This window comes from Manis javanica, chromosome 11 (assembly GCF_040802235.1).
Source record: "Manis javanica isolate MJ-LG chromosome 11, MJ_LKY, whole genome shotgun sequence".
NCBI lineage: Eukaryota > Metazoa > Chordata > Mammalia > Pholidota > Manidae > Manis > Manis javanica.
In genome coordinates this window covers 117436905-117458933 of record NC_133166.1, presented here as the reverse complement: position 1 = coordinate 117458933, position 22029 = coordinate 117436905, and the positions used below count along the sequence as shown (strand labels likewise).

Sequence of the window (22029 nt, the reverse complement as noted above, 5' to 3'; positions counted from 1 at the left end):
ATTCTCCATCACAGCGTTTGCCCTCCAGGAAGTCAGTGCACTGATCATGTTCGGCTCCCCTCCCAAGGACCTTTTTCTGCACTGGAAACCTCCACACCTGGCTCTTCTGTTACTGCTGTGTTTAGATAGTTGGATGGATCTTTGTGCCACACAGGAATTTTTTTTGTCTTTGTTTTTTAAGAAAAACCTATAGGTGAAAAATTACTAATGAAACTGTGTGCGTGTATGTGCGTGCAACATAAAAATACAGTAGCACCTAAGGAACTTCAATCGTGGTTCCTGTAAAACTACAAATTGATGTGGTATTAATAAAAATTTAAAGAACACAGTGACTGTGGTGTCATTCTAACTTTATTTTTTATACACATTTTGGGTGAAGAACAAACCAAACAAGGCTTCCCCTGGCCCCCATCCCCACTCCACTTCTGAGGCTTTGAAAAGCAACTGATAGTTGATACTGGTAATGAGTCCCAAGGTTGCAGAATTTCTGTTACAGAGCAAAGCTGTGCATTTGGTTTCTGAAAGAAAATACGAGGCCCTCTTAAGAGGTGACCTTAGGAGAAAGATTATAAAGCTAGGAAGGGGCCAGGGGGGTCTGTTATCCCAGTTCAGCCTCACACCAACCTAGGAAGGTTCCCTGCCTGCGACACAAAGCAGCCTACAAATCACACAGCCACAATGCACTTAAATTGCCAGTCACCATAGAAAATGGAAAGTAAATCCATCAGGTCTTTGCTGAATTTGTCCCCTCAGATCTGCTCTTCCCCAAAACTAAGGCTGCCCTTGACCCTCAAGCTGGATTAAAATTTTTTTTCAGCATACCTCTTAGAAAACTTAGTAATTAAAAAAATGGATGCAAATACCTTCACAAATACACATACAAATATTTGAATAATGTCACTAACATGGTATATAAATACTATTCAGAGTAACATTTACATATTGGCCATAATAGCAAGCATACCGTTAACAAAAACTTCATGAAGAAACTTCATCCGTTTGCATTTGACTCACAAGGTGAGGAGGAGGCACACCTAGAGATGGGGACCACCTAGTCCCTAACGCCCAACCTCATGAGGGCACAACCATGAAGTAGGAATCACTACAGTGGCACTTCCTAGGTCACTGGTGCTTAGACTGCCTGCGGGCCTCAAGATGATAGGAGCCTTGTCAAAATGATTGCTGAGCCCCACCCATTCTGATTCAGTGAGGTGAGGGCCCTAATTTGCATTTGTAGTAAGTTTCTAATGTGATGTTGCTGGTCTAGTGGCCACACTTTGAAAACCACTTAAGTGCTTGTGGCTGCCTCTCCATGCAGACATCCACTCCTGTCCTCCCTATTGAGAGGAAAAACCATTCCTGACCTGCTCTCTGCCCTAGCTTACCTGAACTTCGGCAGTGGGCTTGGGTGACCGTAATAGGTTGCCCGGATTTGCCTACTGTTTTTGAACAGGCAGAGTAGCAGGAGTGGTGGAATACTCATTCTGGATCTGAAAATGTGCATGAAGGAAAATAAAAGAATGACAGTGCCCAGTCAGGTAGCCCTGTAATCCGTGTTGTCAAACTTCTAATACTGTCTCAAAGACCCTGGGGGGTCAAGCACACTGGGAATTCACTTTTCAGTCAACTGACAATGGCAGTATTTCCTGAATCCCTGGCAGCATGGATAAGGAACCCGTCAGAGCCCCTGTCCTAAGAGGGAGGCCTCAGGGCAGGCAGCACCCAGCCCCTCTCCTGGATCTGCCGGAGACTGCTGTCCACACCCTCCCGCGGAAGCCCGTGGTGGCGAGAGCTGCCCTGACAATACTCATCCCACGTGCAGTTCTTGGCCATCCCCAGGCCACTACAGCACAGCGGGGCCTGCAGCCCCTGGCAAGTGCTGTCCTTTGGCAGGTCTAACGGAGAGTTATTTGAGTAACTCACCAAAATTGGGAGGCAGTGTTGGTGTAGTGCAAACACTGAATTGGGAGTTGAGATTTCTATTCTAGTTCTTACACGATTTCTACCTGGCTGTGTGATGATTTCCGTTTCTGGGCTTCACTTTTATGGAACTGTAAAGGGGTTGGGAGGCGGGTACTAGTTGATCTCCAAGGTCTTTCCAACTCTGACCATCTTGAATTATATAAAAATGCTATAAAAATCTGGTATAAAATCCAATTCCCAATCAGGAAGAGCCGTTGGGACTGGGCCTGAGGCACTTGAACCTTGGGCTCTGGCCTGGGAGGCGGGGGAGGACGCTGGGATTGAAGAAGGGCTTCTTTACTCGCTGCTTTCCCGCACTCAAAACGCCCCTGGGCCCAGGTGCCAGGGCCCATCCCCCTCCAGCCCCAGCCCTCAAGTCCCACCCGGTGACCCCACCCACCTCGGGTTCTAAGAAGGACCGAGCCTGGCCTTGTGTAAAGCAGACGCTGGGGCCCAGAGGAGGGGCCTGGAGAGCCACGCGTTAGTGTGGGGTGTTTGGGGTCCTTCCATCCCGCCTCTTCTCGCTCCTCCTCGTCTTACGTCCCTCCTCCACCACCTCACAGCTTATCTCTGATACACGCATAATAAATAAGACATTTGCACATAAGGGTGACCGGGACAGCTCTCTCCCCGCCCCTCCCTTTCATATAAAAGCATTAAATACAGTTTCAAAATAAAATACAAAGAGCAAAAAGGGCCTGATCTCGGGGCCACCTGTTCTCCACAGGAGAATGAATCTACACATCCCTCTCGGACCTGCCTGGGAGATCGCGGGGCCCCTTCCCGGCCCCACAGGGCCCGGCGCCCTCGCGGGTTAGGAAAGGAAGGCCGAGGCCCGGCCCCAGGCCCTGGGGGCTGAGAAAGGGGAGAATGGCTGGCGCGTCCACCGCGTACAGAGGGGAAGGGATTGAGGGGTACAGGGAGATGAGACGAGAACATAACGCCAGCTGCCGGGACCTCCAGTGCCCCGGGCTCGGCCCCAGGGGGCGCTGAAGCAGGAGCCCCTGACGAGCTTACGGGTAAATGGAGGTCCCCGGAGGAGAGCAAAAAAAAAAAAAAAAAAAAAGAAAAGTGCTGATCCCTTTACAAGATCCCGGGCCGGGCAGGCGTGGCAGGGGCGGGCAGGCGGGTCCCGGCCCAGCTCCGCCCCAACCCTGCCCCGCCCCGGGCCGCCCGCCGGCGGTCTCGCAAGCCTTCCCCGCCCCCGTCCCCGCCCGCAGTCCCGGCCTCCGAGCCGCGGAAAATACGAAGGCCCGGGCAGCAGCCGCCTCCGACCTGGAGCTATGCCTGCCGGCGTGCAACGCCACAAAGAGCTGGGCCCCAGGCCGGGGAAAGGAGCCACCGCGGCCAACCCGCCTCGCCCCCGCAGGGCCCTAATACTGACTGTCGGCGCCCGCGTCCCGGCCTGGTGTAGGATCGCCCCGCGGGAGGCGGCCAGACGCAGGCTTCCAGCCCTCCATGCAAAAGCTCGGAGGCTGCGGTGGCTTCTCCGGACACGTGCGGCCCTGTACAGAGAGGCCGGGGCCCCGGGTCCGAAGGGAGAGCGCGCTTCCTGCAGCTCGCCGACTCGCTCCAGGGGCCCTGTGGCACCGAGCGGAAGCTGGCGACCCCACCCAGTCCCCAGTCTCCGCCCGGCCCGGCCAGCGGGGGGCAGCGGCTGGGTTCGCGGGAACAGTCTCCCAGCCTGAGGACTGGCGGGGCACAGGGCGGGGCCGCCCCGCGCGTCCCCTACGCCCGGCACACGGCGCCCGCCTTGAGGTCCGCGCCGCCGTCGCGCGCCGCCGGGGCGGGCGGCCCGAAGCCCTCGTGGCCGTAGCAGCGCAGCGCCGCCTCTTCATAGGCCTCCAGGATGGTCTGGCGCTCCTCCGGCGTGAAGTCCATGGAGAAGGGGTGCACCTGGAGGATGTGCCGCTTGATGGTGCTGACCTTGAGCGTGGCCAGCGCGCCCCCGCACACCATGCACACCAGGCCGCGCCGGCTGCCGTCGTAGTCCATCAGGTATTCGCCCCGCCAGCGCGGCTGGTAGTTCCGCCGCTGCTCACGGCTGCGGGGCGGCGGCGGCGGGGGCGGCGGCGGCGGGGGCGGCGGCGGCGGGGGCAGTGGCGGGAATGCGAGCCCCCTGGGCTCTTGGCCGTCCTCGTCGTCTTCCTCTTCCTCGGCCGGCCGCTCAGACCGTTCCCCAGGGGAAAGCGGGACCTCGCCTGAGAAGGGACAAAGGACTGCACTGGAGCCGGTGAGGGGGCACGCAACCAGGGCCCTGCGTCCCGGCCTCACGGACCCCGTCTTTGCCCTCTGGACCGGCTCTCCAGTCTGCCCTTCAGCCCTGCACACTCCCCAGCCCCTCACCCAGGCACCACGCCCGGCCCCCTCTCCCTGCCTGCCCCGGGGCCCTGCGCCCGCGCGCCCGCTCCACCTGCTCCGGATTCCACCGGCTCACCCCACCACTCCTCTGGCTCCTCCTCCTCTTCCCCTCCCCCCTCCTCGGAGGCTGAGGCTGTGCTGGGGGCGGTGGGGTCCCTGGGGGACTCGGGGCAGGGCAGCCCCAGGGCCAGCAGGTGGGCGGCCTTCTCGCTCCACTCCTGGGCGATGAGGGCCTTGACCGGCCCGCTGAGGTGCGTGGAGCCCGGGTGGCGCTGGCGGATGTGCCGCTTGATGGTGCTCATCTTGAGCGAGGCCAGCGCGCCCCCGCACACCATGCACACCAGGCCGCGCCGGCCGCCGTCCAGCTCCATGAGGTACTCCAGCCGCCAGCGCTCCTGGTAGTGGCGGCGGTGGTCGCGGCCGCGCGGCGCCGGGCCCGGGTCCCCCACCCTCTCGCCCTCCTCCAACTCCTCCTCTGCGGGCCCGGGCCTCTCAGGGACCCAGCCAGCCTCTTCCTTTTTTACGTCTGGGGGGCTGAGATCCTGAGAGGAAGGGGCTCCAGCAGCGGAGGCCGAGTCCCGGCTTTTTCTGGTCAGGTCCTGGGGGACGAGGTCGTCGTCTGTTGGGGAAGGGGTGAGGGAGAGGGGCTCAGCCTGCTGGCTGGGTTGCCCTTACCCACGTAGAAGGGGTCCCTTGCCCCTCACCCCAGCCCCAAGCTAGAGGCCCCAGCCACTGGGGGAGGATGATGGCCGGGGAGTGAACCCCTCCCGGTTTTGGTCACAGACCCCACTTTGCAGCCCTAATATGAGGGGGTCTCGGCCCTGGGATGGGCCTCGCACCTGGTGGGGACTGGGTGAGCTCAGACTGTGCCTCGGGCTGGCCACCCCAGGCCTGTAGCAGGGCGCTGCGCTGGGGGCCGCTGAGCCCCAGGGAGCTGGGGTGCACCTCCAGCACGTGGGCACGGATGTCGTCCAGGTGCAGGCTGGGCAGTGCCCGGCCACAGGCCATGCACACCAGCCGGTTCCCCCGAGGGTCATAGTCCATGAGACACTCTGCCCGGAACCAGTTCTGCAAGGATTCCTTCAGCCTCCGCTCCAGGCGCCGGGCCCCCAGCCCCCTGCTGCCCCCGGCCCTCCGGGAGGAGGAGAGGCTTTTACGACGAGCCCGGGGTGCCACTGGGCCCCCTCGCGGCTGGCGCCGGCTGCCCCCACCAGCTGGGGCTTTGCCTGAAAGGGTTGAGGGAGGGAAGGAACTGAGATGCTGGCCCTCTGGGGAGCCACCCCTCACCACAGCCGGATCCTCCACAAGCCTCTTCCTCACTGGACACCGAGCCCCCCAGCCTGAGCTTTGCCCTTCTCTTCCTCTCTCCTCAGGTCTTAACTCCGCCAACCTCCTAATACTCCTGCACACAAACCCTAAATCCCACCTGCTCCTGGAACCCCTTTCCTGGATGTCCCAGTTTGCCACACCTTTTCTGCTCCCAGCCCCCCCTCTCCTGCCAGTCCCCCAACCTCCATTCTTTTTGATCCTTCTAAATACCACAGAATGTCAGGGGCCTTGGGGATCACCCCATTCTGTCGTCCCTCCCCTGCTATTGTACAGTAAGGGCAAGAAGTGGACCCCACTGCAAAAATTAGCAGTAACTTGCTCAATGTCAGCTTGTTGGCTGAGAAGCCAGGGCTGGCCCCACCTGGCCCCACCCACCACTCCAGCCCCTGCCACTCATCTTGCATTACCTGGGCCTTTAGGCGGGCAGGCTTGGAGGCTAGCCCCCTCCTCCTCTTCCTCTTCGTCTTCCTCCTCCTCCTCCTCAGCCCCCTGGGCCCCCAGGCCCTCTGCCTCTCCACAGGCCCCCAGCCCCAGGTGGGCATCCCAGCTGTTGCTGATGACTTCCTTCTCCCGTGGACTCCAATGCAGGGAGTAGGGGTGCTTTTGGCGGATATGCCGCTTGATGGTGCTGAGCTTGAGAGTGGCCAGGGAGCTGCCGCACACCATGCACACCATGCCATGCCGGGCCGGGTTGAAGTCCATTAGGTACTCCAGCCGCCAGTGGTCGTGGTAGTAACGCCGGTGGTCCCGGCCAGGGATGCGGCTCTTTCCAGGCCTCGAGGCCCGGGCCTCACAGTGGTCTGAGTATTTCCTGCCTGAAGATGCTGGTCCCCTGGCCCTGGAGGAGGACAGGGGGGCAGTGCCCCAGGACCCCAAGGCATCCCCTTCCAGCTGAAGATCTTGCCCTGAAGAGGGGAAAAGGGAGACAGTTTTTCAGTCTCCGATTTCCAGAGAAAGAACCCAGGGTTTTGATTTTGGTGCCTGAGACAGGGAGGTGGGGGAGGGGTCGTCCAGGGGCAGGAAACGGACCACAGCAGCAGTAAAAGGGTGTGGGAGAGCAGGCAATGGGAACTTTGGCCCTTTGCAGAGAGCGAGGACCCTTTAAGAGGATCAAGAACAAAAGGATGAGGGCATGTGAGGGACTGGCTTTCACTTTTTAAAAAATAAAGTGAAGACCATGGAGACAGGTTCTGTAAGGTACCCTTTTGGACAAGGACTGTAGGAGTAAAGCCAGGAGTGCGGCATGCCAGGCGGTTACAGCAGCGCAAGCGGGCAGCGGGGCGAGAAGAACAAAGGGGGCATCTGTCTGCATCCAGGCCTGGAAGCAGGACCCACCCATCTAGGGCCCCAGCCAGGATGGCCCCACCCAAATCTTCTCCCCTTTTCCAATAATGCCTCAAATGCAGCTTCCTGAGAGTCTTAAGAGGGTGCTAAGCATTGTCAGTTCCTCCAATGGATATTCCAGATCCATGATAGGGATCCCCAACAAAGGTGTTGACAAAGCTGTCAACACCTCCTGGGAAAGGAGTTTCTAGGACCTTGACTTCCCTAGTCTAGGAGAGGCGATGACCCTGAAAGGGGACAGGCAGGAAGGCCAACAGAGTGGCTACTGAAGATTCTGCGGCAGGGAGTGGCTACCACCCACTGGAACCCATTAAGTCTTCCTGGGGATTTATTTTTGCTCTGGCAGGGAGCCGGCCACTGCCCAGCAATCAGAGGGCAGGCACTGGAGAGGCCCAAGCATACAGCCCACAAACCCAGTGATGGTCCCTTTTGCCAAACACACAGAGACCCCAAGCAGTCCCCCCACCTTCCCTAGTTTGAATTCTATTTTATTTAGAAAAGGGTCTCCAGGCCACATAAGCTGAATGGACAGATGTGGTCATTCTCCCAGTGGAGAATCTCAGGGTCAGGAAACAAAAGACAGGATCAGAGAGGGCTCTTGTCAACCATTGTGGTTTTTGTTTGTTTTTGCTTTAAGCAGATTTGAATAAAAAGCACTGGCTTCGGAGTCAAGAGACCTGGGTTCCGGTTCTGACCTCACTGGCAACTTGCTTAGTGATCTTTGATAGGTCATGTCGTTTTCTGGGCCAATCCTCTTTGTCTGCAAAGGCACTGGATAGCTAGCGGATCTCTAAGCATCCTTCCAGCGCAGGATCTATGCGAGTCTAAGGTGGACTGGCCCTTTAAGAGCCAAAAAAAAGGGGAGGAGCTGAGATTTTTTAAAAACAAAAGGGATGGGGAATTTCTCGGAGGGGAGCTCGGAGCTTAGGGCTGAGCCTCCCCAGCCAGGGCAGAACCTTCACGAGTCTTAAGGCGTCGACTCTGCAGCAGGGAAAGTAAAAATCAGTGTCTGAGAGCAAACGAGCCTGGCTGGTACCCCTACAGCTGAGAAATTGTGGCAAAATTTTCTGAAAAGAAGGGAGGAGGTTACGCGCAGTAAGGAGGGGGTGTCTGCCTTTGTGGGGGAGCACATTAAAAACTGCCCGCAATGAGGAAGGAAGTGGTGGGGCCCCCCGGAGGCGTGCCATGCTCTTTCCAAGGGAGACGTGAAGGAAAAGGGTTCCTATCTCTAAGCAAAGCCAAAAGAGGAGAGGAGCAGCTTGACTTGAGGCAGCGGAATTCCCAGCTCAGCTCCCCTGGGGGAAGCCCCGAAAGGGACCCGTGGTCTGGGCAGACTTTTAAGAGACAGCTGGATAAGGCAGACCACCTGGGAGTTTGAAAGAGAAAGGAGCGGGGGCCGCGAGTCCAGCAGCCTAGAGCGCGCGCCCTGCGGCGCCTGACCGGGGCCTTTGGGGCCCCTCCCGCCTGGCCTCCAAGGCGGGGGCCGCGGGGCCCTTTAAGGGGGAGTGGATCCGCCCGAGCCCCGCGGGTGGGCCCCGAAGCTGGGCGGGGGGCTCCCCGTTAGCCCTGCAGCCGCTATTTGCGCCCGCCAGGTGGCGCCCCCGGCCGCCCTGCCCGCGTCCCCCGCTTTGTTCGGCGGCGGAGAGGGGCCAGGAGCCCGGAGTCGCAGCGCTCCCCTCCCCCATGCCGGGGCCCCCGCCCGAGCCGCCGGCCCCGGCTCTTACCGCCGTCGTCGTCCTCCGGCTCCGCGCCGCCGCTCGATCCAGCGGGCGGCAGCCGTCGGCCCCGTGCCGAGGCCGCTGCTGGCCCGGGGCCGCCCCTGCCGCTGCCGCTCCGGCTCCGGTGGTCCCCGCTGGGCTCCATGCGCTGTGCTGCGGAGCGGGGCCCCGGGGCAGCGGGCCGCGGGGCCGGCGGCGGCCCGCGCGGGGCGCTGGGTGCTTGGGACCCCGGGGCGCGGGGCGCATGCACGGGGCCGCCGGCCGCACGGACGGCTGGCTGCTCGCTCGGCGGAGCGGGCTGGACCGGGGTGGGAACTCCTGTCTGGGGCCCCTGGGGCTCCTTTAAGGGCTCCTGGGTAAATTTAAAGGGGCCGCGCGCTATTTCCTCCTGCCAGCTCGCGGGGGGCTGGAGGGGAGAGGCGGGAGGTGACGAGCTGGCCCGAAGCTCCGCAGCCGGCGTCCGGCCCGGACGCTAGCAGCACGGACCTAGCCGCCCTCGCGGGCCCGCACGGCCGCTTCCGAGGATCCAGTCCCGGCTCCTTAAGGGTCACTGAGGTGGCGAGGGGCGCCCACGTCCGCTGCGACGCGCTTTCACCCAGATCGGCTCGCAGCCACAGCCCCCTCGGGGCATCTCAGCGTACCGGCGCGGGCTACGAATAGCCTGTGGGAGACCCGGGTCCCTGCCAGCGCTGCTGCCTCCCTTGCAAGCTCGGCGCGGGCCCCGCAGCGGACGCAACTAGCAGGGGCCCCAGATGGCTGCGTCCCCGCCGAGAGGGTGGAGCCGCGGGGGCGGCCGCGCCCCCTCCCGCAGGAGCCGCCCGGGAGCGCTGGGAGTTCTGGCTTCTCCATTGGAGGGGCTCGCGGGTGAGGCTGCCCCAGAGCCGGCCGGAGGTGGGGGCTGCGGTCGCGGAGACTCAGGCCGGGAAAGGGGGCGCGCAGTAGACTGGCAGAGGTGGCTCCGCCGGGACCCGACACTGCGGGGTGGAGGTGGCCCCAGGATGGTAGACGGGAGCAGAAGGCGTCCGCCGCCGTGACTCAGACTTCTGGTCGCACAGGCCCGGAGGTTCCAGACAAGGCCCTTGACGCGGCCCCAGAACCCCAGCCCGGCCCGAGGAGGCGAAGAAGGCTGGCCCGGGGTGGGTGGTCGGGCACCTGGGACGCGCGCCACCACGGCTGAGAAATGCTGGAGCAGACCCTGGCCGCGAGCCCCGGGATGCCTCGGGGCCCCCAGCTCCCGGGAAGCCGAAAGATGGGACTTGAAGAGGCAGCCAGGGGCTCGGCACCGGGGGTCTTTCTGCGAGGACCGGCTGGAGGAGCAGGTGCTTGCTTTGCCTGTGGTTGGCCGCCCACAACAAAGGCGATTCCCAGAGATCCAAATTACAGAGTACAGAGGCCATGCAGGGTCTTAGTATCAAGAAGTGAGTTTTATTCTCTTCATGGGAGAGGTACCCAGGAATCCATTAAAGAAGTCACTCTTGACAGATTCGTTCGCTCACTCAACACCTACTGTGTGCCGGCGCGTTCTTAGGCGTTGAGCTACAACAGGGAAAGACAAGTCTGATACTGTAAGACTGACTTAACAGGCACCCATAGCCTATAAAAAGGAAGCAATCCAGCCCTTTGGGAGCCACGGGAAATACTGAATTCCTTGGATCATAGGAAGCTTATCCCCGAAGTGTGAAAAGGGGCTGGAAAATTTCTTAATTGTCTAAGTGTAGTTTGTCACCATTGGGGATGTTATCCCATCTCTTCCTCAGTCCCCATATTGAACTGCAAGAGACATCACTTTGCGTAAACTGAGTCTCGGCTTACAGCTATTTTCTCGCAGCAGCTGACCTTGTGACCAGGGAGGAGCTGCACTCCTTATTGGCACTTGAGGGCAGGGGTCCTGGTACTAATGGGGTGCCAGACTGGGTGTGAGATGGGGAATTCCTCATTTATTATGCCCTTCACCTGTGCCAGGCCCAGGCCCACAAGGGCGAGATAAGACACAGACTTGGTCTTCACATGTTCCTAAGTGTGTTCTTTTTGTTGTTCTTTTTTCTTTTTCCTTTTTGTTTTTTTTTCTAAGTGTGTGCTTTTAAAAATTAAGATGGTAACCCTCACTCAGGCCACTACAAGGCACTTCGGTGTATGTCCTTTAGTTCTTTATATGTATAAATAGGATTATTTTTTTTTACCAAAAGAAAGCTATCAAAGCCACCCGGAGCCATTTTTAACATCTATGGCTTCTCTCCTTGCCCACATCCTGCATGTCAGGAATGGCTCCAAGCCTTGCAGTTCAGAAGCATATCCCACTCACCATTTAATCCTCATGGCCACCCTATGAGGTTTTGCTTTCCAGGTGAAGTAAAGGAGATTCAGAGTCAAGAGTCTCTCCGAAGGCCAATTCATGCATTTACTTATTCGCTTATTCAGAAAGTGTTGGCTGAGCCAACCCTGAGTATCTAGCACTAGGCTGGGGATATATAGATGTTTAAAAATTACATAACAGCCCTGAGGTGGGGTTCCATCCCCACTAAGAGCTCTCTGTCTACTGTGGGAGGGAGGAAACAATGGCAATCAGGGCCACAGGAAGACGTTCATGGGCTCTAGGTACACTTCTATAAGAAAACAAAAATGAGCAATTTTAATTTTTTCTGATGTGATAGCACATTTTCTTTGACCCTTGAAGGTAATTTTTTCTATTGATTTTAAAATTAAACATTTCCATGATCTCCCCCAAAAGTACCATGCGCAGGCCGCCCCCCATCCACAGGCTCTAGGCACCATGCCCCTGGGACGCAATGGTTAGCCGGCTTTGATCGCCATTCAGGGTGGTAAGTGCTCCCTCTCCATTCAGGGAGAGGCCACCCAACCTGGGAGGACTTCCTGGTTCCTTCTAGACTTGAGCCAAGTCTTGAAATACCAAGTGTTGTCAGGGAGAGACACCAGCAAGGTCTTCCCTCCCCCTGGTGGAGACCAGGGACACTCTGCGTGCAGGAGGGCTTCAGGGAGGAGGGGCAACAGCCTCGGGTGCAGGCGTTCAGGAGGCAGCCCCTAGAACACAGGGAGGAGGGAGAGAAGAAAGACTGGACTCTGGCAGAGCAGTCCACAGCAGCAACAGGAACGCCATGAAGGCAGCAGCAGCAGGGCCAACGGAGAGGGGGCTGAAGACTTGGGCGGGCTGCGGCACGCCGTGGTGCCATCATCACCACGCACGCCATTGCAGAACTCAGAGGGTGTCAGAGCCGTGGAAGAATCACTTTTGCTGTTTGTCCCATTATTCATCTTGTTTCTGTTTCCCAAGTGCAGTGAGACCATCTGATTAGCTGCTGATGGCTGCAAACATGCATTTAAAGTCTCTGAGAGACCACAGAGCATCAGGAGGACTATAATGCTGACTGTGAGGAGAATAATACCAAGAGACTTAAATATGCTCCTAAGCCAGGGCCCCCACGAACCAAACCAGTGGGCAGCAAATAAATCAGAGCATGTCCCTGATGCCACCCACCTCTGATAGCCCCAATAGCTGGTTTGTTAGTTTCCTGCATTTGAGTTCCTGCCGTAACAGAGGTGTTGATTCAGGTGCTGCCAAAGTATTTGCTGTGGCACAGACTCCCTGTTCTGCCGAGTAATCCAAAGCAATTCTATTCTCTAAAATCACCTAAGCAAGGGAGTGTAGGCACTTTTCTTGTGCAGTCATGGCCCTAGTGGTAAACTCAGCAGTGTTTGCCAGAGTTAAGGATAAGTTTCTGATCATAGGCTCATTTGTACGAACTCCAAACCAAGGAAGAAGGGACCATCTCAATGATGCCCATCAAGAGGGGTTACATCTGCTGGTAAACTTTTTGGTCAATAGTATAAATTCAAAGGAGTGGACTGATGTTGAGTTTCCGAGACATTGTGAGGGTCAGTAGAACAGTAAATACAGCAAGAGCACCTTGTCCTTTCATGCTCAGCTGTCAATACAATGAGCTGCCCAAGCATGAGGCCACTGCCAAAACCTGCACCTGCAGGGCATAACCAGGAGGTGTACAGAGTCCTCCCACACAGGTGTTAGCATCATGGACCCATTGGTTGGTCTAGAGGTGTTAGCATCATTCAACCATGAGTCAAATGCTGTATTATCAACATACCTGAAAGTCCACCCTGAATATATGGGCCCGGCAGCAAGCCTACAAATGGTCTGACTCTGGCTGCTGTGAAGTGTCTTTTGAATATGTACTCAGTGGATCTGAGTTTCCCATGCCAGGGTTAGGCTAAATTGAGGCAAGGAACAGGGGTATGTAGATTTATGGTTTTAACTTTACAGAAGAGACCTGTAGGAGCTGTTGTTTGTGAAGTCCTAATCATAGTGTGGCTTCCCGTTAAACAGGGAGAAAAAGCAGATAGCAAACAGCAAAAGGCATAAAGTTTTCATCTTGGAGATAAGGATCCTGACCCATGGTCTTGGGAGAGCTGCCCACCTCAGGATGTCATCTGCTTCTGGGGAGGAACCTCCTGGGCAGTTTTAATTTTAGGGCTCTGGCTGGTATGAAGCTCTAAAAATCTGGAAGAGCCCTTTTCAACTGGGAGATGTGGACCCAAGGTTCAAGCCCCTGAAGTTTGGCAGGCATCTGGGTAGTGAGGAGAACCTGGTATGGTCCCATCCAACAAGGTTCAATGGCTGTCTTTCTTAGGTGTTTCCAGAAGACCCATACTCTAGGTTCTAAGCTGTGGAAGGTTTGACCTTCCACATACAGGGTAGGAGGGTCACAGAAAGCTTTTTACCTGGTGGACATACACTTTAGCATGATGCATTAATCCTTACCATACTGAGTTGTATTGGAATTTATGAACACAAAAGACATGTGTGATTCTGTTAAAGGCATAGGTCTCCCTGGTACTATTTCCTAAGGTGTTAATCTCTGCTTTCCCGTAGCTGTTGATCTAATTGCCTTCAAACCCGTAGTAGGCCAGGGCAGGCCAGTTGGTTGTTAACTTAGCTAGCTTCAGTTCTAAGGTACCATTTATCCATTCAGCTTTACCTGATGACTGAGGATAGACAATGGCAGTGCCATTGTGTCAGCAGCACTTTTATTTGCTTATTTGTCTTGGTGAAATGAGTCGCTAGAGATTCTCTGGGCATACCCCTTGAAGGAAATATATTTTCTAAAAGTTTCTTAGCCACAGTTGTGGCAAAAGTCTTTATGCATGAGAAGGCTCCAATCTATCCTGAGACCATACAAACAATTACAAGAACATATTGATAACTGGTTGGGGGAGGCAATGCATGAAGTCCATTTGTAAGTGTTCAAGTGGCCCAGTAGGTGGTGGGAATGCTCCATCTAATACCACGATGGTCTTTCCAGGGTTATGGGTTTGACCGGTCTGACATTGGTCATAAACTAATTTTGCAGATTTGGAACGGTCACCCCACCAGTCCTTTTTCTTTTTTTTTTTTCATTTCTAAATACTATTTTTTTTTATTTTTTATTAAGGTATGATTGATATACACTTTTATGAAGGTTTCACATGAAAAAACAATGTGGTTACTACATTTATTCATATTATCAAGTCCCCACCCATACCCCAATGCAGTCCTGTCCATCAGTGCAGCAAGATGCCACAGATCCACTATGTGCCTTCTCTGTGCCACACTGTTCTCCCCGTGGTCCCCCACACCATGTGCACTAAACATAACACCCCTCAGTCCCCTTCTCCCTCCCTCCCCACCCGCCCTCCCACACCCCTCCCCTTTGGTAACCACTAGTTCATTCTTGGAGTCTCGCCACCAGTCCTTTTTCATACCTTGGATCAGTTTATCTGTGCCGTGATTAGTTACAAAGTGTAGAGCTTTTAGTAATGGCATTTGGAAGCCTCAGGAAGAACCAGGTGGCGGCTATCCAGGCCTTCCGTGAGTCCTTGTGTAATATTAAATCTGTACCCTTGCTGGGTCCAACATTGTTGCTCCAGTTCAGGTGCCTGATTTTTGTCTTTTGTACAAGTTATCATAAATAACTTGGTTAGACTCAGTCTTAGGGAGTTCATTCAAGTTGCATAATAGTTTTAATGCTGGCTGATTGAACATGGAAGTCTCTAGAGCATTTCCCTGGTACTCAGATTCTGTTTTTCTAGTATGAATTTCAGTTTTAGTAATAGCAGTTTGGTTAGGCAATAGAATGGCAGGGAGCAGATCAGGTATCGGGGCCCATTTTTTATTGGGATTCCACTGGAAGTGGGGAACCCTCTCTGTTTCCATCACATACCTAAGTCAAGGGCCACCTCAAAGACATATCTGCTATCACTGTAAATGTTTACGTGGGTAGCTGACAAGCCCATAAGGGCCTGTAGTTCTGCCAGCTGAGCAGACTTAAACTGGGGAAGGATTCTCCTTTCCAATACTTCAAAACTGAGCTGCAACAGCATCTCCTGGTTGATATTTCCCTTCTGCAGTTTTAGCGTAGAACCCATTGATGGAAAATATCAAATCTGGGTTCCTAATGGCATGTCCTGTAAATCAATGCAAGTGGTCCAAAATCTGGTACCATGTCTACGCAGTTATGGTGGTCTCTCCCATCAGCAGACAACAGGGTAGCGGGACTGAGCGGTGCTGAAGACAGAGGTTAGAAGGGGAAAGGAGGAAGGATTTCATAAGACATTAGTCTGCTTGTTGCAAAATGATGAGTCTGATCAGAGTTTAATAGACTCTCAACAGCATGAGTCACTTATAAGCATCAAGTCCCATCCTAACACCAGGTCAGCTGAGGCTTCCATCAGTTTAGCTGCTGCAGCTATTGCTTCCAAACAGTGTGGATAGTAAGTTTCAAACAGTCTGTAATAAGCAAAGGTCCATGTGTTCCCCCAGGCTCTTGTGTTGGAATTCCTAGAGCTGGGTTATCATGCCCTTGGACAAGTTTAAGGCAAAAGTTTTGGTATAATTTGGGAGCCCTGGGGCTGAAATTTGTTGCAGGGCTGATTTTAGCTGGCCAAAGGGCTTGCTCATGATTGTCTTCCCAGGGTGAGGGCTCTGGAGTTGGGTTCCTTGTAAGCTCACACAGGGGAGTTGTAATCAGAGAAAAATTTGGAACTCAAAATCCACAGTATCCTGCAAGTCCAGGAAGCTCCTTAACTGTCATTTAGTTGTAGGTCTGGGGAAGGTTTGGATGGTTTTTATTCTTTCGGGTGAGATGGGAATGCCTGCTACAGTCAGATCATGTTCTAGGAATGGACCTTCTGTTTGGAGAATTCGACTTTTTCCTTGGAGGCCTTACAACCTTTACAAGCTAATTATTGCAAGAGATATCTTGAATCTGTGTCTGAGTTCTCCCTTGTAGGGGAACATAGCCATAGGTCATCTACATATTGAATGACTGAAAAATAGGATGGGGCTAGGGTGAACCCCCATGGCACTACAGTTCAGGTATATTGTTGGCTTCTCCGAGTGAAAAATTAACATTGATTCTCCTTGTCAACTGGGCTACTAAAGAAAGCAGAGCAACAGTCCACCACTGAACCGTTCTGAGTCTGTAGGCACATTAGACAACAAGGTAGGGAATTTGGAACTGCAGAGAACCTTGGTATCACAATTTTATTAGTTATATGCAGATACTGGACAAATCTCCAGTCTTGTCCATTTAGTATTTTTGGTTTTAGGGTAGCATATTTTATTTTGAAAGCACTTCAAACTTTAGATATTTAAAAGTGTGTTTATAGCATGGTTTATTACAGTGACCCGGAAATAACCTAAATGCCCAACAGTGGAGGACTAATCAAATAAACTATACCCTATTCCTACCACCTAATACCCTAAAACCTGTTTTGTTTGTTTATTTGTATTGATGTACATACAATAAAATGCACAGATCTTAGTGTACAGCTCAATGAATTCTCATGTAACTAACCCACACCCAGATCAAGATATCATTCTTGCTAATTTTTCCCCTTCACGTATTTCACCCATACCCCACCTCCTTCCTCTAATGCACCCCTCCGTCTGTTCTCTGTGTTTATGAGTCTATTTCAGTTTTGTTTCTTCATTGTTTTGTTTTCTAGATTCCACATACAAGTGAAGTCATGTGTCCAACTTATTTCACTTGGCATTATACCCTCTAGATCCATCCATGTTGTTGCAAATAACAATATTTTATTATTTTTCATGGCTGAGTGATATTCCATTGTATATATGTACCACATCTTCTTTATCTGTTCATCTATTGATGTACATTTATGTTGCTTCCATACATTGGCCATTGTAAATAATGCTGTGATAAACATAGGACTGCATTTATCTTTTCTAATTAGTGATTTTGTTTTCCTTGTTTAAATTTCCAGAAGTGGAATTGCTGGGTTGTACAGTATTTCTATTTTTAATTTCTTGAGAAACCTCCATACTGCTTTCCACAGTGGCTGCACCATTTTACATTCCCACTAGCAGTGTAGGAGGGTTCCCTTTTCTCCACATCTTCACCAACACTTGTTATTTCTCATCTTGTTGATATTAGCCACTCTGGTGTGAGGTGATATCTCATTGTGTTTTGATTTGCATTTCCTGGATGATTAGTGATGTTAAGCATCTTTCATGTCCTTGTTGGCCATTTGTATGTCTTCTTTGGAAAAATGTCTATGCAGGTCCCCTGCACATTTTTTGGATTATTTGGGAAGCCTATTTGGTATTGAGTTATATGGGTTCTTCATATATTTTGGTTATTAGCACCTTATCAGATATATCATTTACAAATATATTCTCCTATACAGTATGTTGCCTTTAATTTTGTTGATGGTTTCCTTTGATGTGCAAAAGCTTTTTAGTTTGATGTAGTCCCACTTATTTATTTTTGCTTTTGTTTCCCTTGCCTGGGGAGATATAGCCAGGAGAAAGTTATTAATGCCAGTGTTTAAAAGTGTACTGACTGGGTTTTCTTCCAGGAGTTTTATGGTTTCAGGTCTTATATTTAGGTCTTCGATCCATTTTAAATTAATTTTTGTGTATGGTGTAAGACAGGGATCCAGTTTAATTCTTTTGCATGTAACTGTCCAGTTTTCCCAGCATCTTTTACTGAAGAAACTGTCCTTTTCCTATTGCATGTTCTTGCCTCCTTTGTCTTATATTATTTGATCATATGGACATGGGTTTATCTCTGGACTCTCTACTCTGTTCCATTGGTCTAGGGTCTGTTCTTGTGCCAATACCATACTGTTTTGATTACAGTAGCTTTGTAATATAGTTTGAAACCAGGGACCATAATATCTCTGGCTTTGTTCTTCTTCCCATTTGGTTTTGTGATGGGTAAGATCAGACTGTTATAGGGACTAATGCATAGAAGTATACTCCTTGCTTTTAACTGTCTTCTATAATTGGTGAGAGCCCACAGATAGCCTGTGGTGTTAGTGGATATTGAAGTTATTTTAGGCATGGGTTTGGAATGACCTAGTTGGATCTTATGGGTTCAGTGCTCATAAATTTTCTTATATCAGTTCAGGAAGAAACTCATAGGCATTCGGCACTTCTGCAAGAGCAGGGCTTCCATACTTTTAGAGTCTTAATTTCATCAGTTCCTACTTGCAGAGAGCAAAGTAGCTCAGGTTCAGGAGCCTCAGGAAGTTCTAAGATCATTTCCCCTTCTGAGTTAAATTGTATATGACTCCTCAATTTGGAAAGCAAGTCTCATCCAACAGGTTTACTGGGGCAGCATCACACAAAAGGAAAGTATGCTCTCCCCAAAGTGGCCCTACTGTCATCTGGATTGGTTTAGACACAGGTACCCTTTGAATTTGATAAGACACCCCCTAGTATAGAAACATTCTCTTTCCTCCGAGGGGTTTGCTGTTTTATGAAACTGGGGTTTAATGTGGACATAGTGTACAGGCTTTTCCATTAATTTTTTCTGATTTCCCCTCGCTCAGTAAGAGGTATCTTGGGGAGCAGTTGACCCCTCAGAGTCCTATCAATGCTTATTATTATTTTATTATTTAAGTAATCATATTTTTAAAGACCTCCCCTGATGGAGAAGCTGTCTGGATTAATACGTGGAGGTTTATCAAAAGATGGCTTCAGCAGGGGGCCTTCCTTCCTCCAGTGCCCTGGCTGCTTACAGTGAAGACAGACATTTCAGGACACAGTGTTCCTGAATGGAGGACCTCTAGGTGCTGGTGTGGAATGTGCCCGGAGAGGTTCTCTTGGCCCTTGGAGCTCTTGTGACTGCACAGCCATAAATTCACAGGTGTTCTGAATTTTTTCTTGCTATCAGGATGTTTCAAAATTCTCAGCTAGGGCTGTTAACTCAGCAAGAAGGCAGCTTCCCACCCCAGCTTGTATCTCGTTATTACGCTACTTAGTTTGGGCTAATGAGTCAGGAAGTCAGGGCATATTCTATGCCTGCGTTAATAAAGGCCAGAATGTCTCACAAAAAGGGTTTCCAGTCTTGTCCTACAGTCTGAGATTGATTCAACCTTTTTTTTCATTTGTAAGATTGAATGGTAGACCAGCCAGTCTTTTGAAGAAACACCTACCAGTACTTCCAAGTATGCCTTGGGCTATTTTTCTAGCACATTTTGGGCCATCCTGGGCAGAGCAGTTAGTATGTGAGCCTTTAATGTCTAGGGATCTTCTCATTTGGCTTCAGCCATCCATTTTCTGAGATTGCCAGGTCCTCATGTCATATTAATAAATTGGTAGAGATTCTGGTGTCCTGGATCATAAGCTCCAATTCGATTTCTAAACTCATTAAATTTTTGAGGATTCTCTTTAGGATTTGGGAAATCTTTAATGATGGCCTTAAGTTCAGCCTTTGACCATAGAAAAAAGATGGTTACATTTGGTATTTCAGGCTCAGGGGAGGCCCTCCCTTTAAAAGGCATTTGTTTAACTTCTAGCTTATCTTCTGAGTGAAAAAGGCAGTTGAGTAAAGGGATTAGTGAATTCAGAATATTTATGGAGAGGAGGATGAAAGGAAGGAACAGTCAGGGTGGTCAAGGTCAAGTTAGTGTACACTTTAAGATTCACTCTCAGCTCGTTGCTTAAGCTTTCCATTTGCCTTTTATAAAGAATGTTTTAAAGAGGCAATTTTTGATACAGTTAGTGCCTTAGAAGCTTCTGCGGACCAGTAAAAAAAATGGATCCCATTGTTCTGGGGATAATTCAAGACCTTTTTATCTTTAGAGTACCTGATAAATGGGTAAGTTTATGGAGGTTACAAGTTCCCCACTGTGGCCACTGTAATTTTCAAGATTATCTTTGGTAAGGTTAACTCACTGGTTCAGAAAAACACAGGTTCTGGGCCCACAATTTTTATACATATAGTTAGCCAGGATCCCAGAAGCAGTCGTCTGAGATTGGACTCAGAAGAACCCATTTTTTTTATTACCTGAGGTCTTGCACTGGACCCAGTCCAGCTGAATAGGGACCCAGTCCAGCCCCGGACCTAGTCCAGTTTCTTTTAAGTCAGGGTACCCAAGACCCGGTCTAGAAAATGAACTGCTCAAGTAAGTTCAGAGAGCTCTAGAGCTCTTTTCAGTGAGCTCAGCACACAGAGCTCAGATCAAGGAACTTAACTGCAACCTCCAGATGCAGCGAGAACAGTGGGCTCAGAGGGCTCGGCAGGACCTTCATTGGCTGCTCTTTGCTCTTTCAGATCCCACTTTGACACTAGAATTGTTAAAAGATAAACTGAGGTATATTACATTTTCGGGATTTATTTCAGCAAAAACAATGACAGTCTGGCAGCACTGAACTGGACGTAGTGGGAGGCACTCCATCAGAAGGAGCTGGGGAAAACGTTTAGAGAAAAGGTACATGCAAAGTACGGAAATTATTGATTGGCTGTTTGAGACTCATTGTCCTTATGTTTCACTTTTGTAACCTTGAATTGTTTACAGGCTTAGATTTTGTTTTGCTAACGCAGGTGCCACAGCTTCAGAGCCATCTCAGGTTCATGGCCTGCTTGTTTAGTTAATTTCACAGGTCACCCACCAGAAACTTTGGGGCCTGTCTGAAACCCAGTGTAAGTCCAGGGAAAGGAAATTCTGGGGCAAAATACCTCTAAAAACTGAAATCAGTCAAAGGGAGAAATAAAATTTTAAATCCATTTATTGCTTACAGACTGCAGTCCAGGGCCTTCTCTCTTTCCTGCTCCAGCAGAAACAAAACCGGCCCTCCCCCTCCCCTTTCAGGTACACTTAAGCCTCCTTTGCCCAGGTAATTCCCCATTGATATGGAGATGAACTTCTCTCCACCCCTGAGGAATGATGCAAATGCTTCTTTCCACCTCTGAACGCCTATTGATATGCAGATGTACCAAAGCCAGGTGAGATATTCTGGAAATATCACAGTTTTACCCACAGGTCACCCCTCCAGAAATCTCGCCTTACAATTTACTCACTCCCCTTCTTCCGACCAAACTAATGACCTACAATAGCAATAATAAAATCATGATAATCCTCAAACCAGAGGATTCATCCTATGCAGATTAAGTAAATATACTTTACAGCGCAATCTCTCACTAAACACAAAATATGTTTCTACACTTGTTTACTCATTCCTAACAACCAAGCTAGATTACTCACAAAACTTTTACCAAACATTAGACAAAGTCAAGCCTCTCTTTAAGCATTTTTTTCTTGACAACAGCAACACAATCATGATCATTCTCAAGCCAGAGGATTCAGCTAGGTTCAAAGTCCCACTCAGATTCAGTCTAAAGCTTGTTCTTTCCAGCCATCGCGCTGCAGCTGCAGCCAGGGGGGCACACCCAGGACACAAGGACTGTAGAAGCAAATAACCGTGATTGTGGGGGGCCACTTTGCTTGTTATTCCAGGAATACACAGGAGGCCAGCTTCCAGGCCTTTTCCCCAAGGTGCCAGAAAAGCCAGCCACCGCCGGTCCATGTGTTGAAATGTCCAGGACCACGTCCATTTTATTCCTAATGCTGCACCCATCCTTGCAAAGCATTTCCAATAAAGTGGGTGCTTTGATCACTCTTAATCACCTGTGGCTGGCCATGGCTGCAAAGAGATGCTCTAGGCCCCTCTTGGTGGTTTGCTGATCCGTACAACGTGCAAGGCACTCCTTCTGGACTCGGCTGACTTCTTCAAAGGTCAGTGGCCATCCCCACCAATGGGCTACAGCCCACATTGTCTTTTGCCCTGTGTTCAACAAACAGTGATGTAGCCATTGGGCCACATCAGAGGCAGGCTTTCCTTCTAGTCAGCGCACTGGGGCCAATGAGTCTGCTTCATCATTCCCTGGGGATGCCAAAGACAAATGGCCAGTCGCAGTAGGTGTCTGCACCATGTCACTCTGTGGCCTTTGGGTCCAGTCTCGCACCCGCCCGCTATGGGATAGGTGGTTATTAC

The 22029-nt window shown here is 51.7% G+C and overlaps 1 protein-coding gene across 2 annotated transcripts; it reads right to left on the bottom strand.

Annotated features, from left to right (window-relative positions):
• Positions 1-333: 333 nt before the first annotated feature.
• ZFTA (zinc finger translocation associated) lies at positions 334-9773 on the bottom strand. 2 transcript variants are annotated; one of them, XM_036995376.2, is made up of 5 exons: positions 8721-9773; positions 6060-6557; positions 5163-5549; positions 4376-4942; positions 334-4163 (listed from the first exon to the last, which is right to left on the bottom strand). In XM_036995376.2, exons 1-5 carry the CDS (start codon positions 8857-8859, stop codon positions 3691-3693), a joined length of 2064 nt encoding a protein of 687 aa, XP_036851271.2. In that variant the 5' UTR covers positions 8860-9773; the 3' UTR covers positions 334-3690. The 2 variants fall into 2 exon arrangements, with proteins under 2 accessions (XP_036851271.2, XP_036851272.2); XM_036995377.2 differs by having other exon boundaries at positions 4400-4942.
• Between the last annotated feature and the right edge of the window lie 12256 nt (positions 9774-22029).

Bases quoted from the DNA above. Each gene is read 5' to 3' on its own strand.
- ZFTA (XM_036995376.2), bottom strand. From the start codon at position 8,859: ATGGAGCCCAGCGGGGACCACCGGAGCCGGAGCGGCAGCGGCAGGGGC. The intron at 6,558-8,720 runs GTAAGAGCCGGG...TCCCCTCTTCAG, and splicing joins GCCGGAGGACGACGACGGCG to GGCAAGATCTTCAGCTGGAA. The intron at 5,550-6,059 runs GTAATGCAAGAT...CAACCCTTTCAG, and splicing joins CTGCCCGCCTAAAGGCCCAG to GCAAAGCCCCAGCTGGTGGG.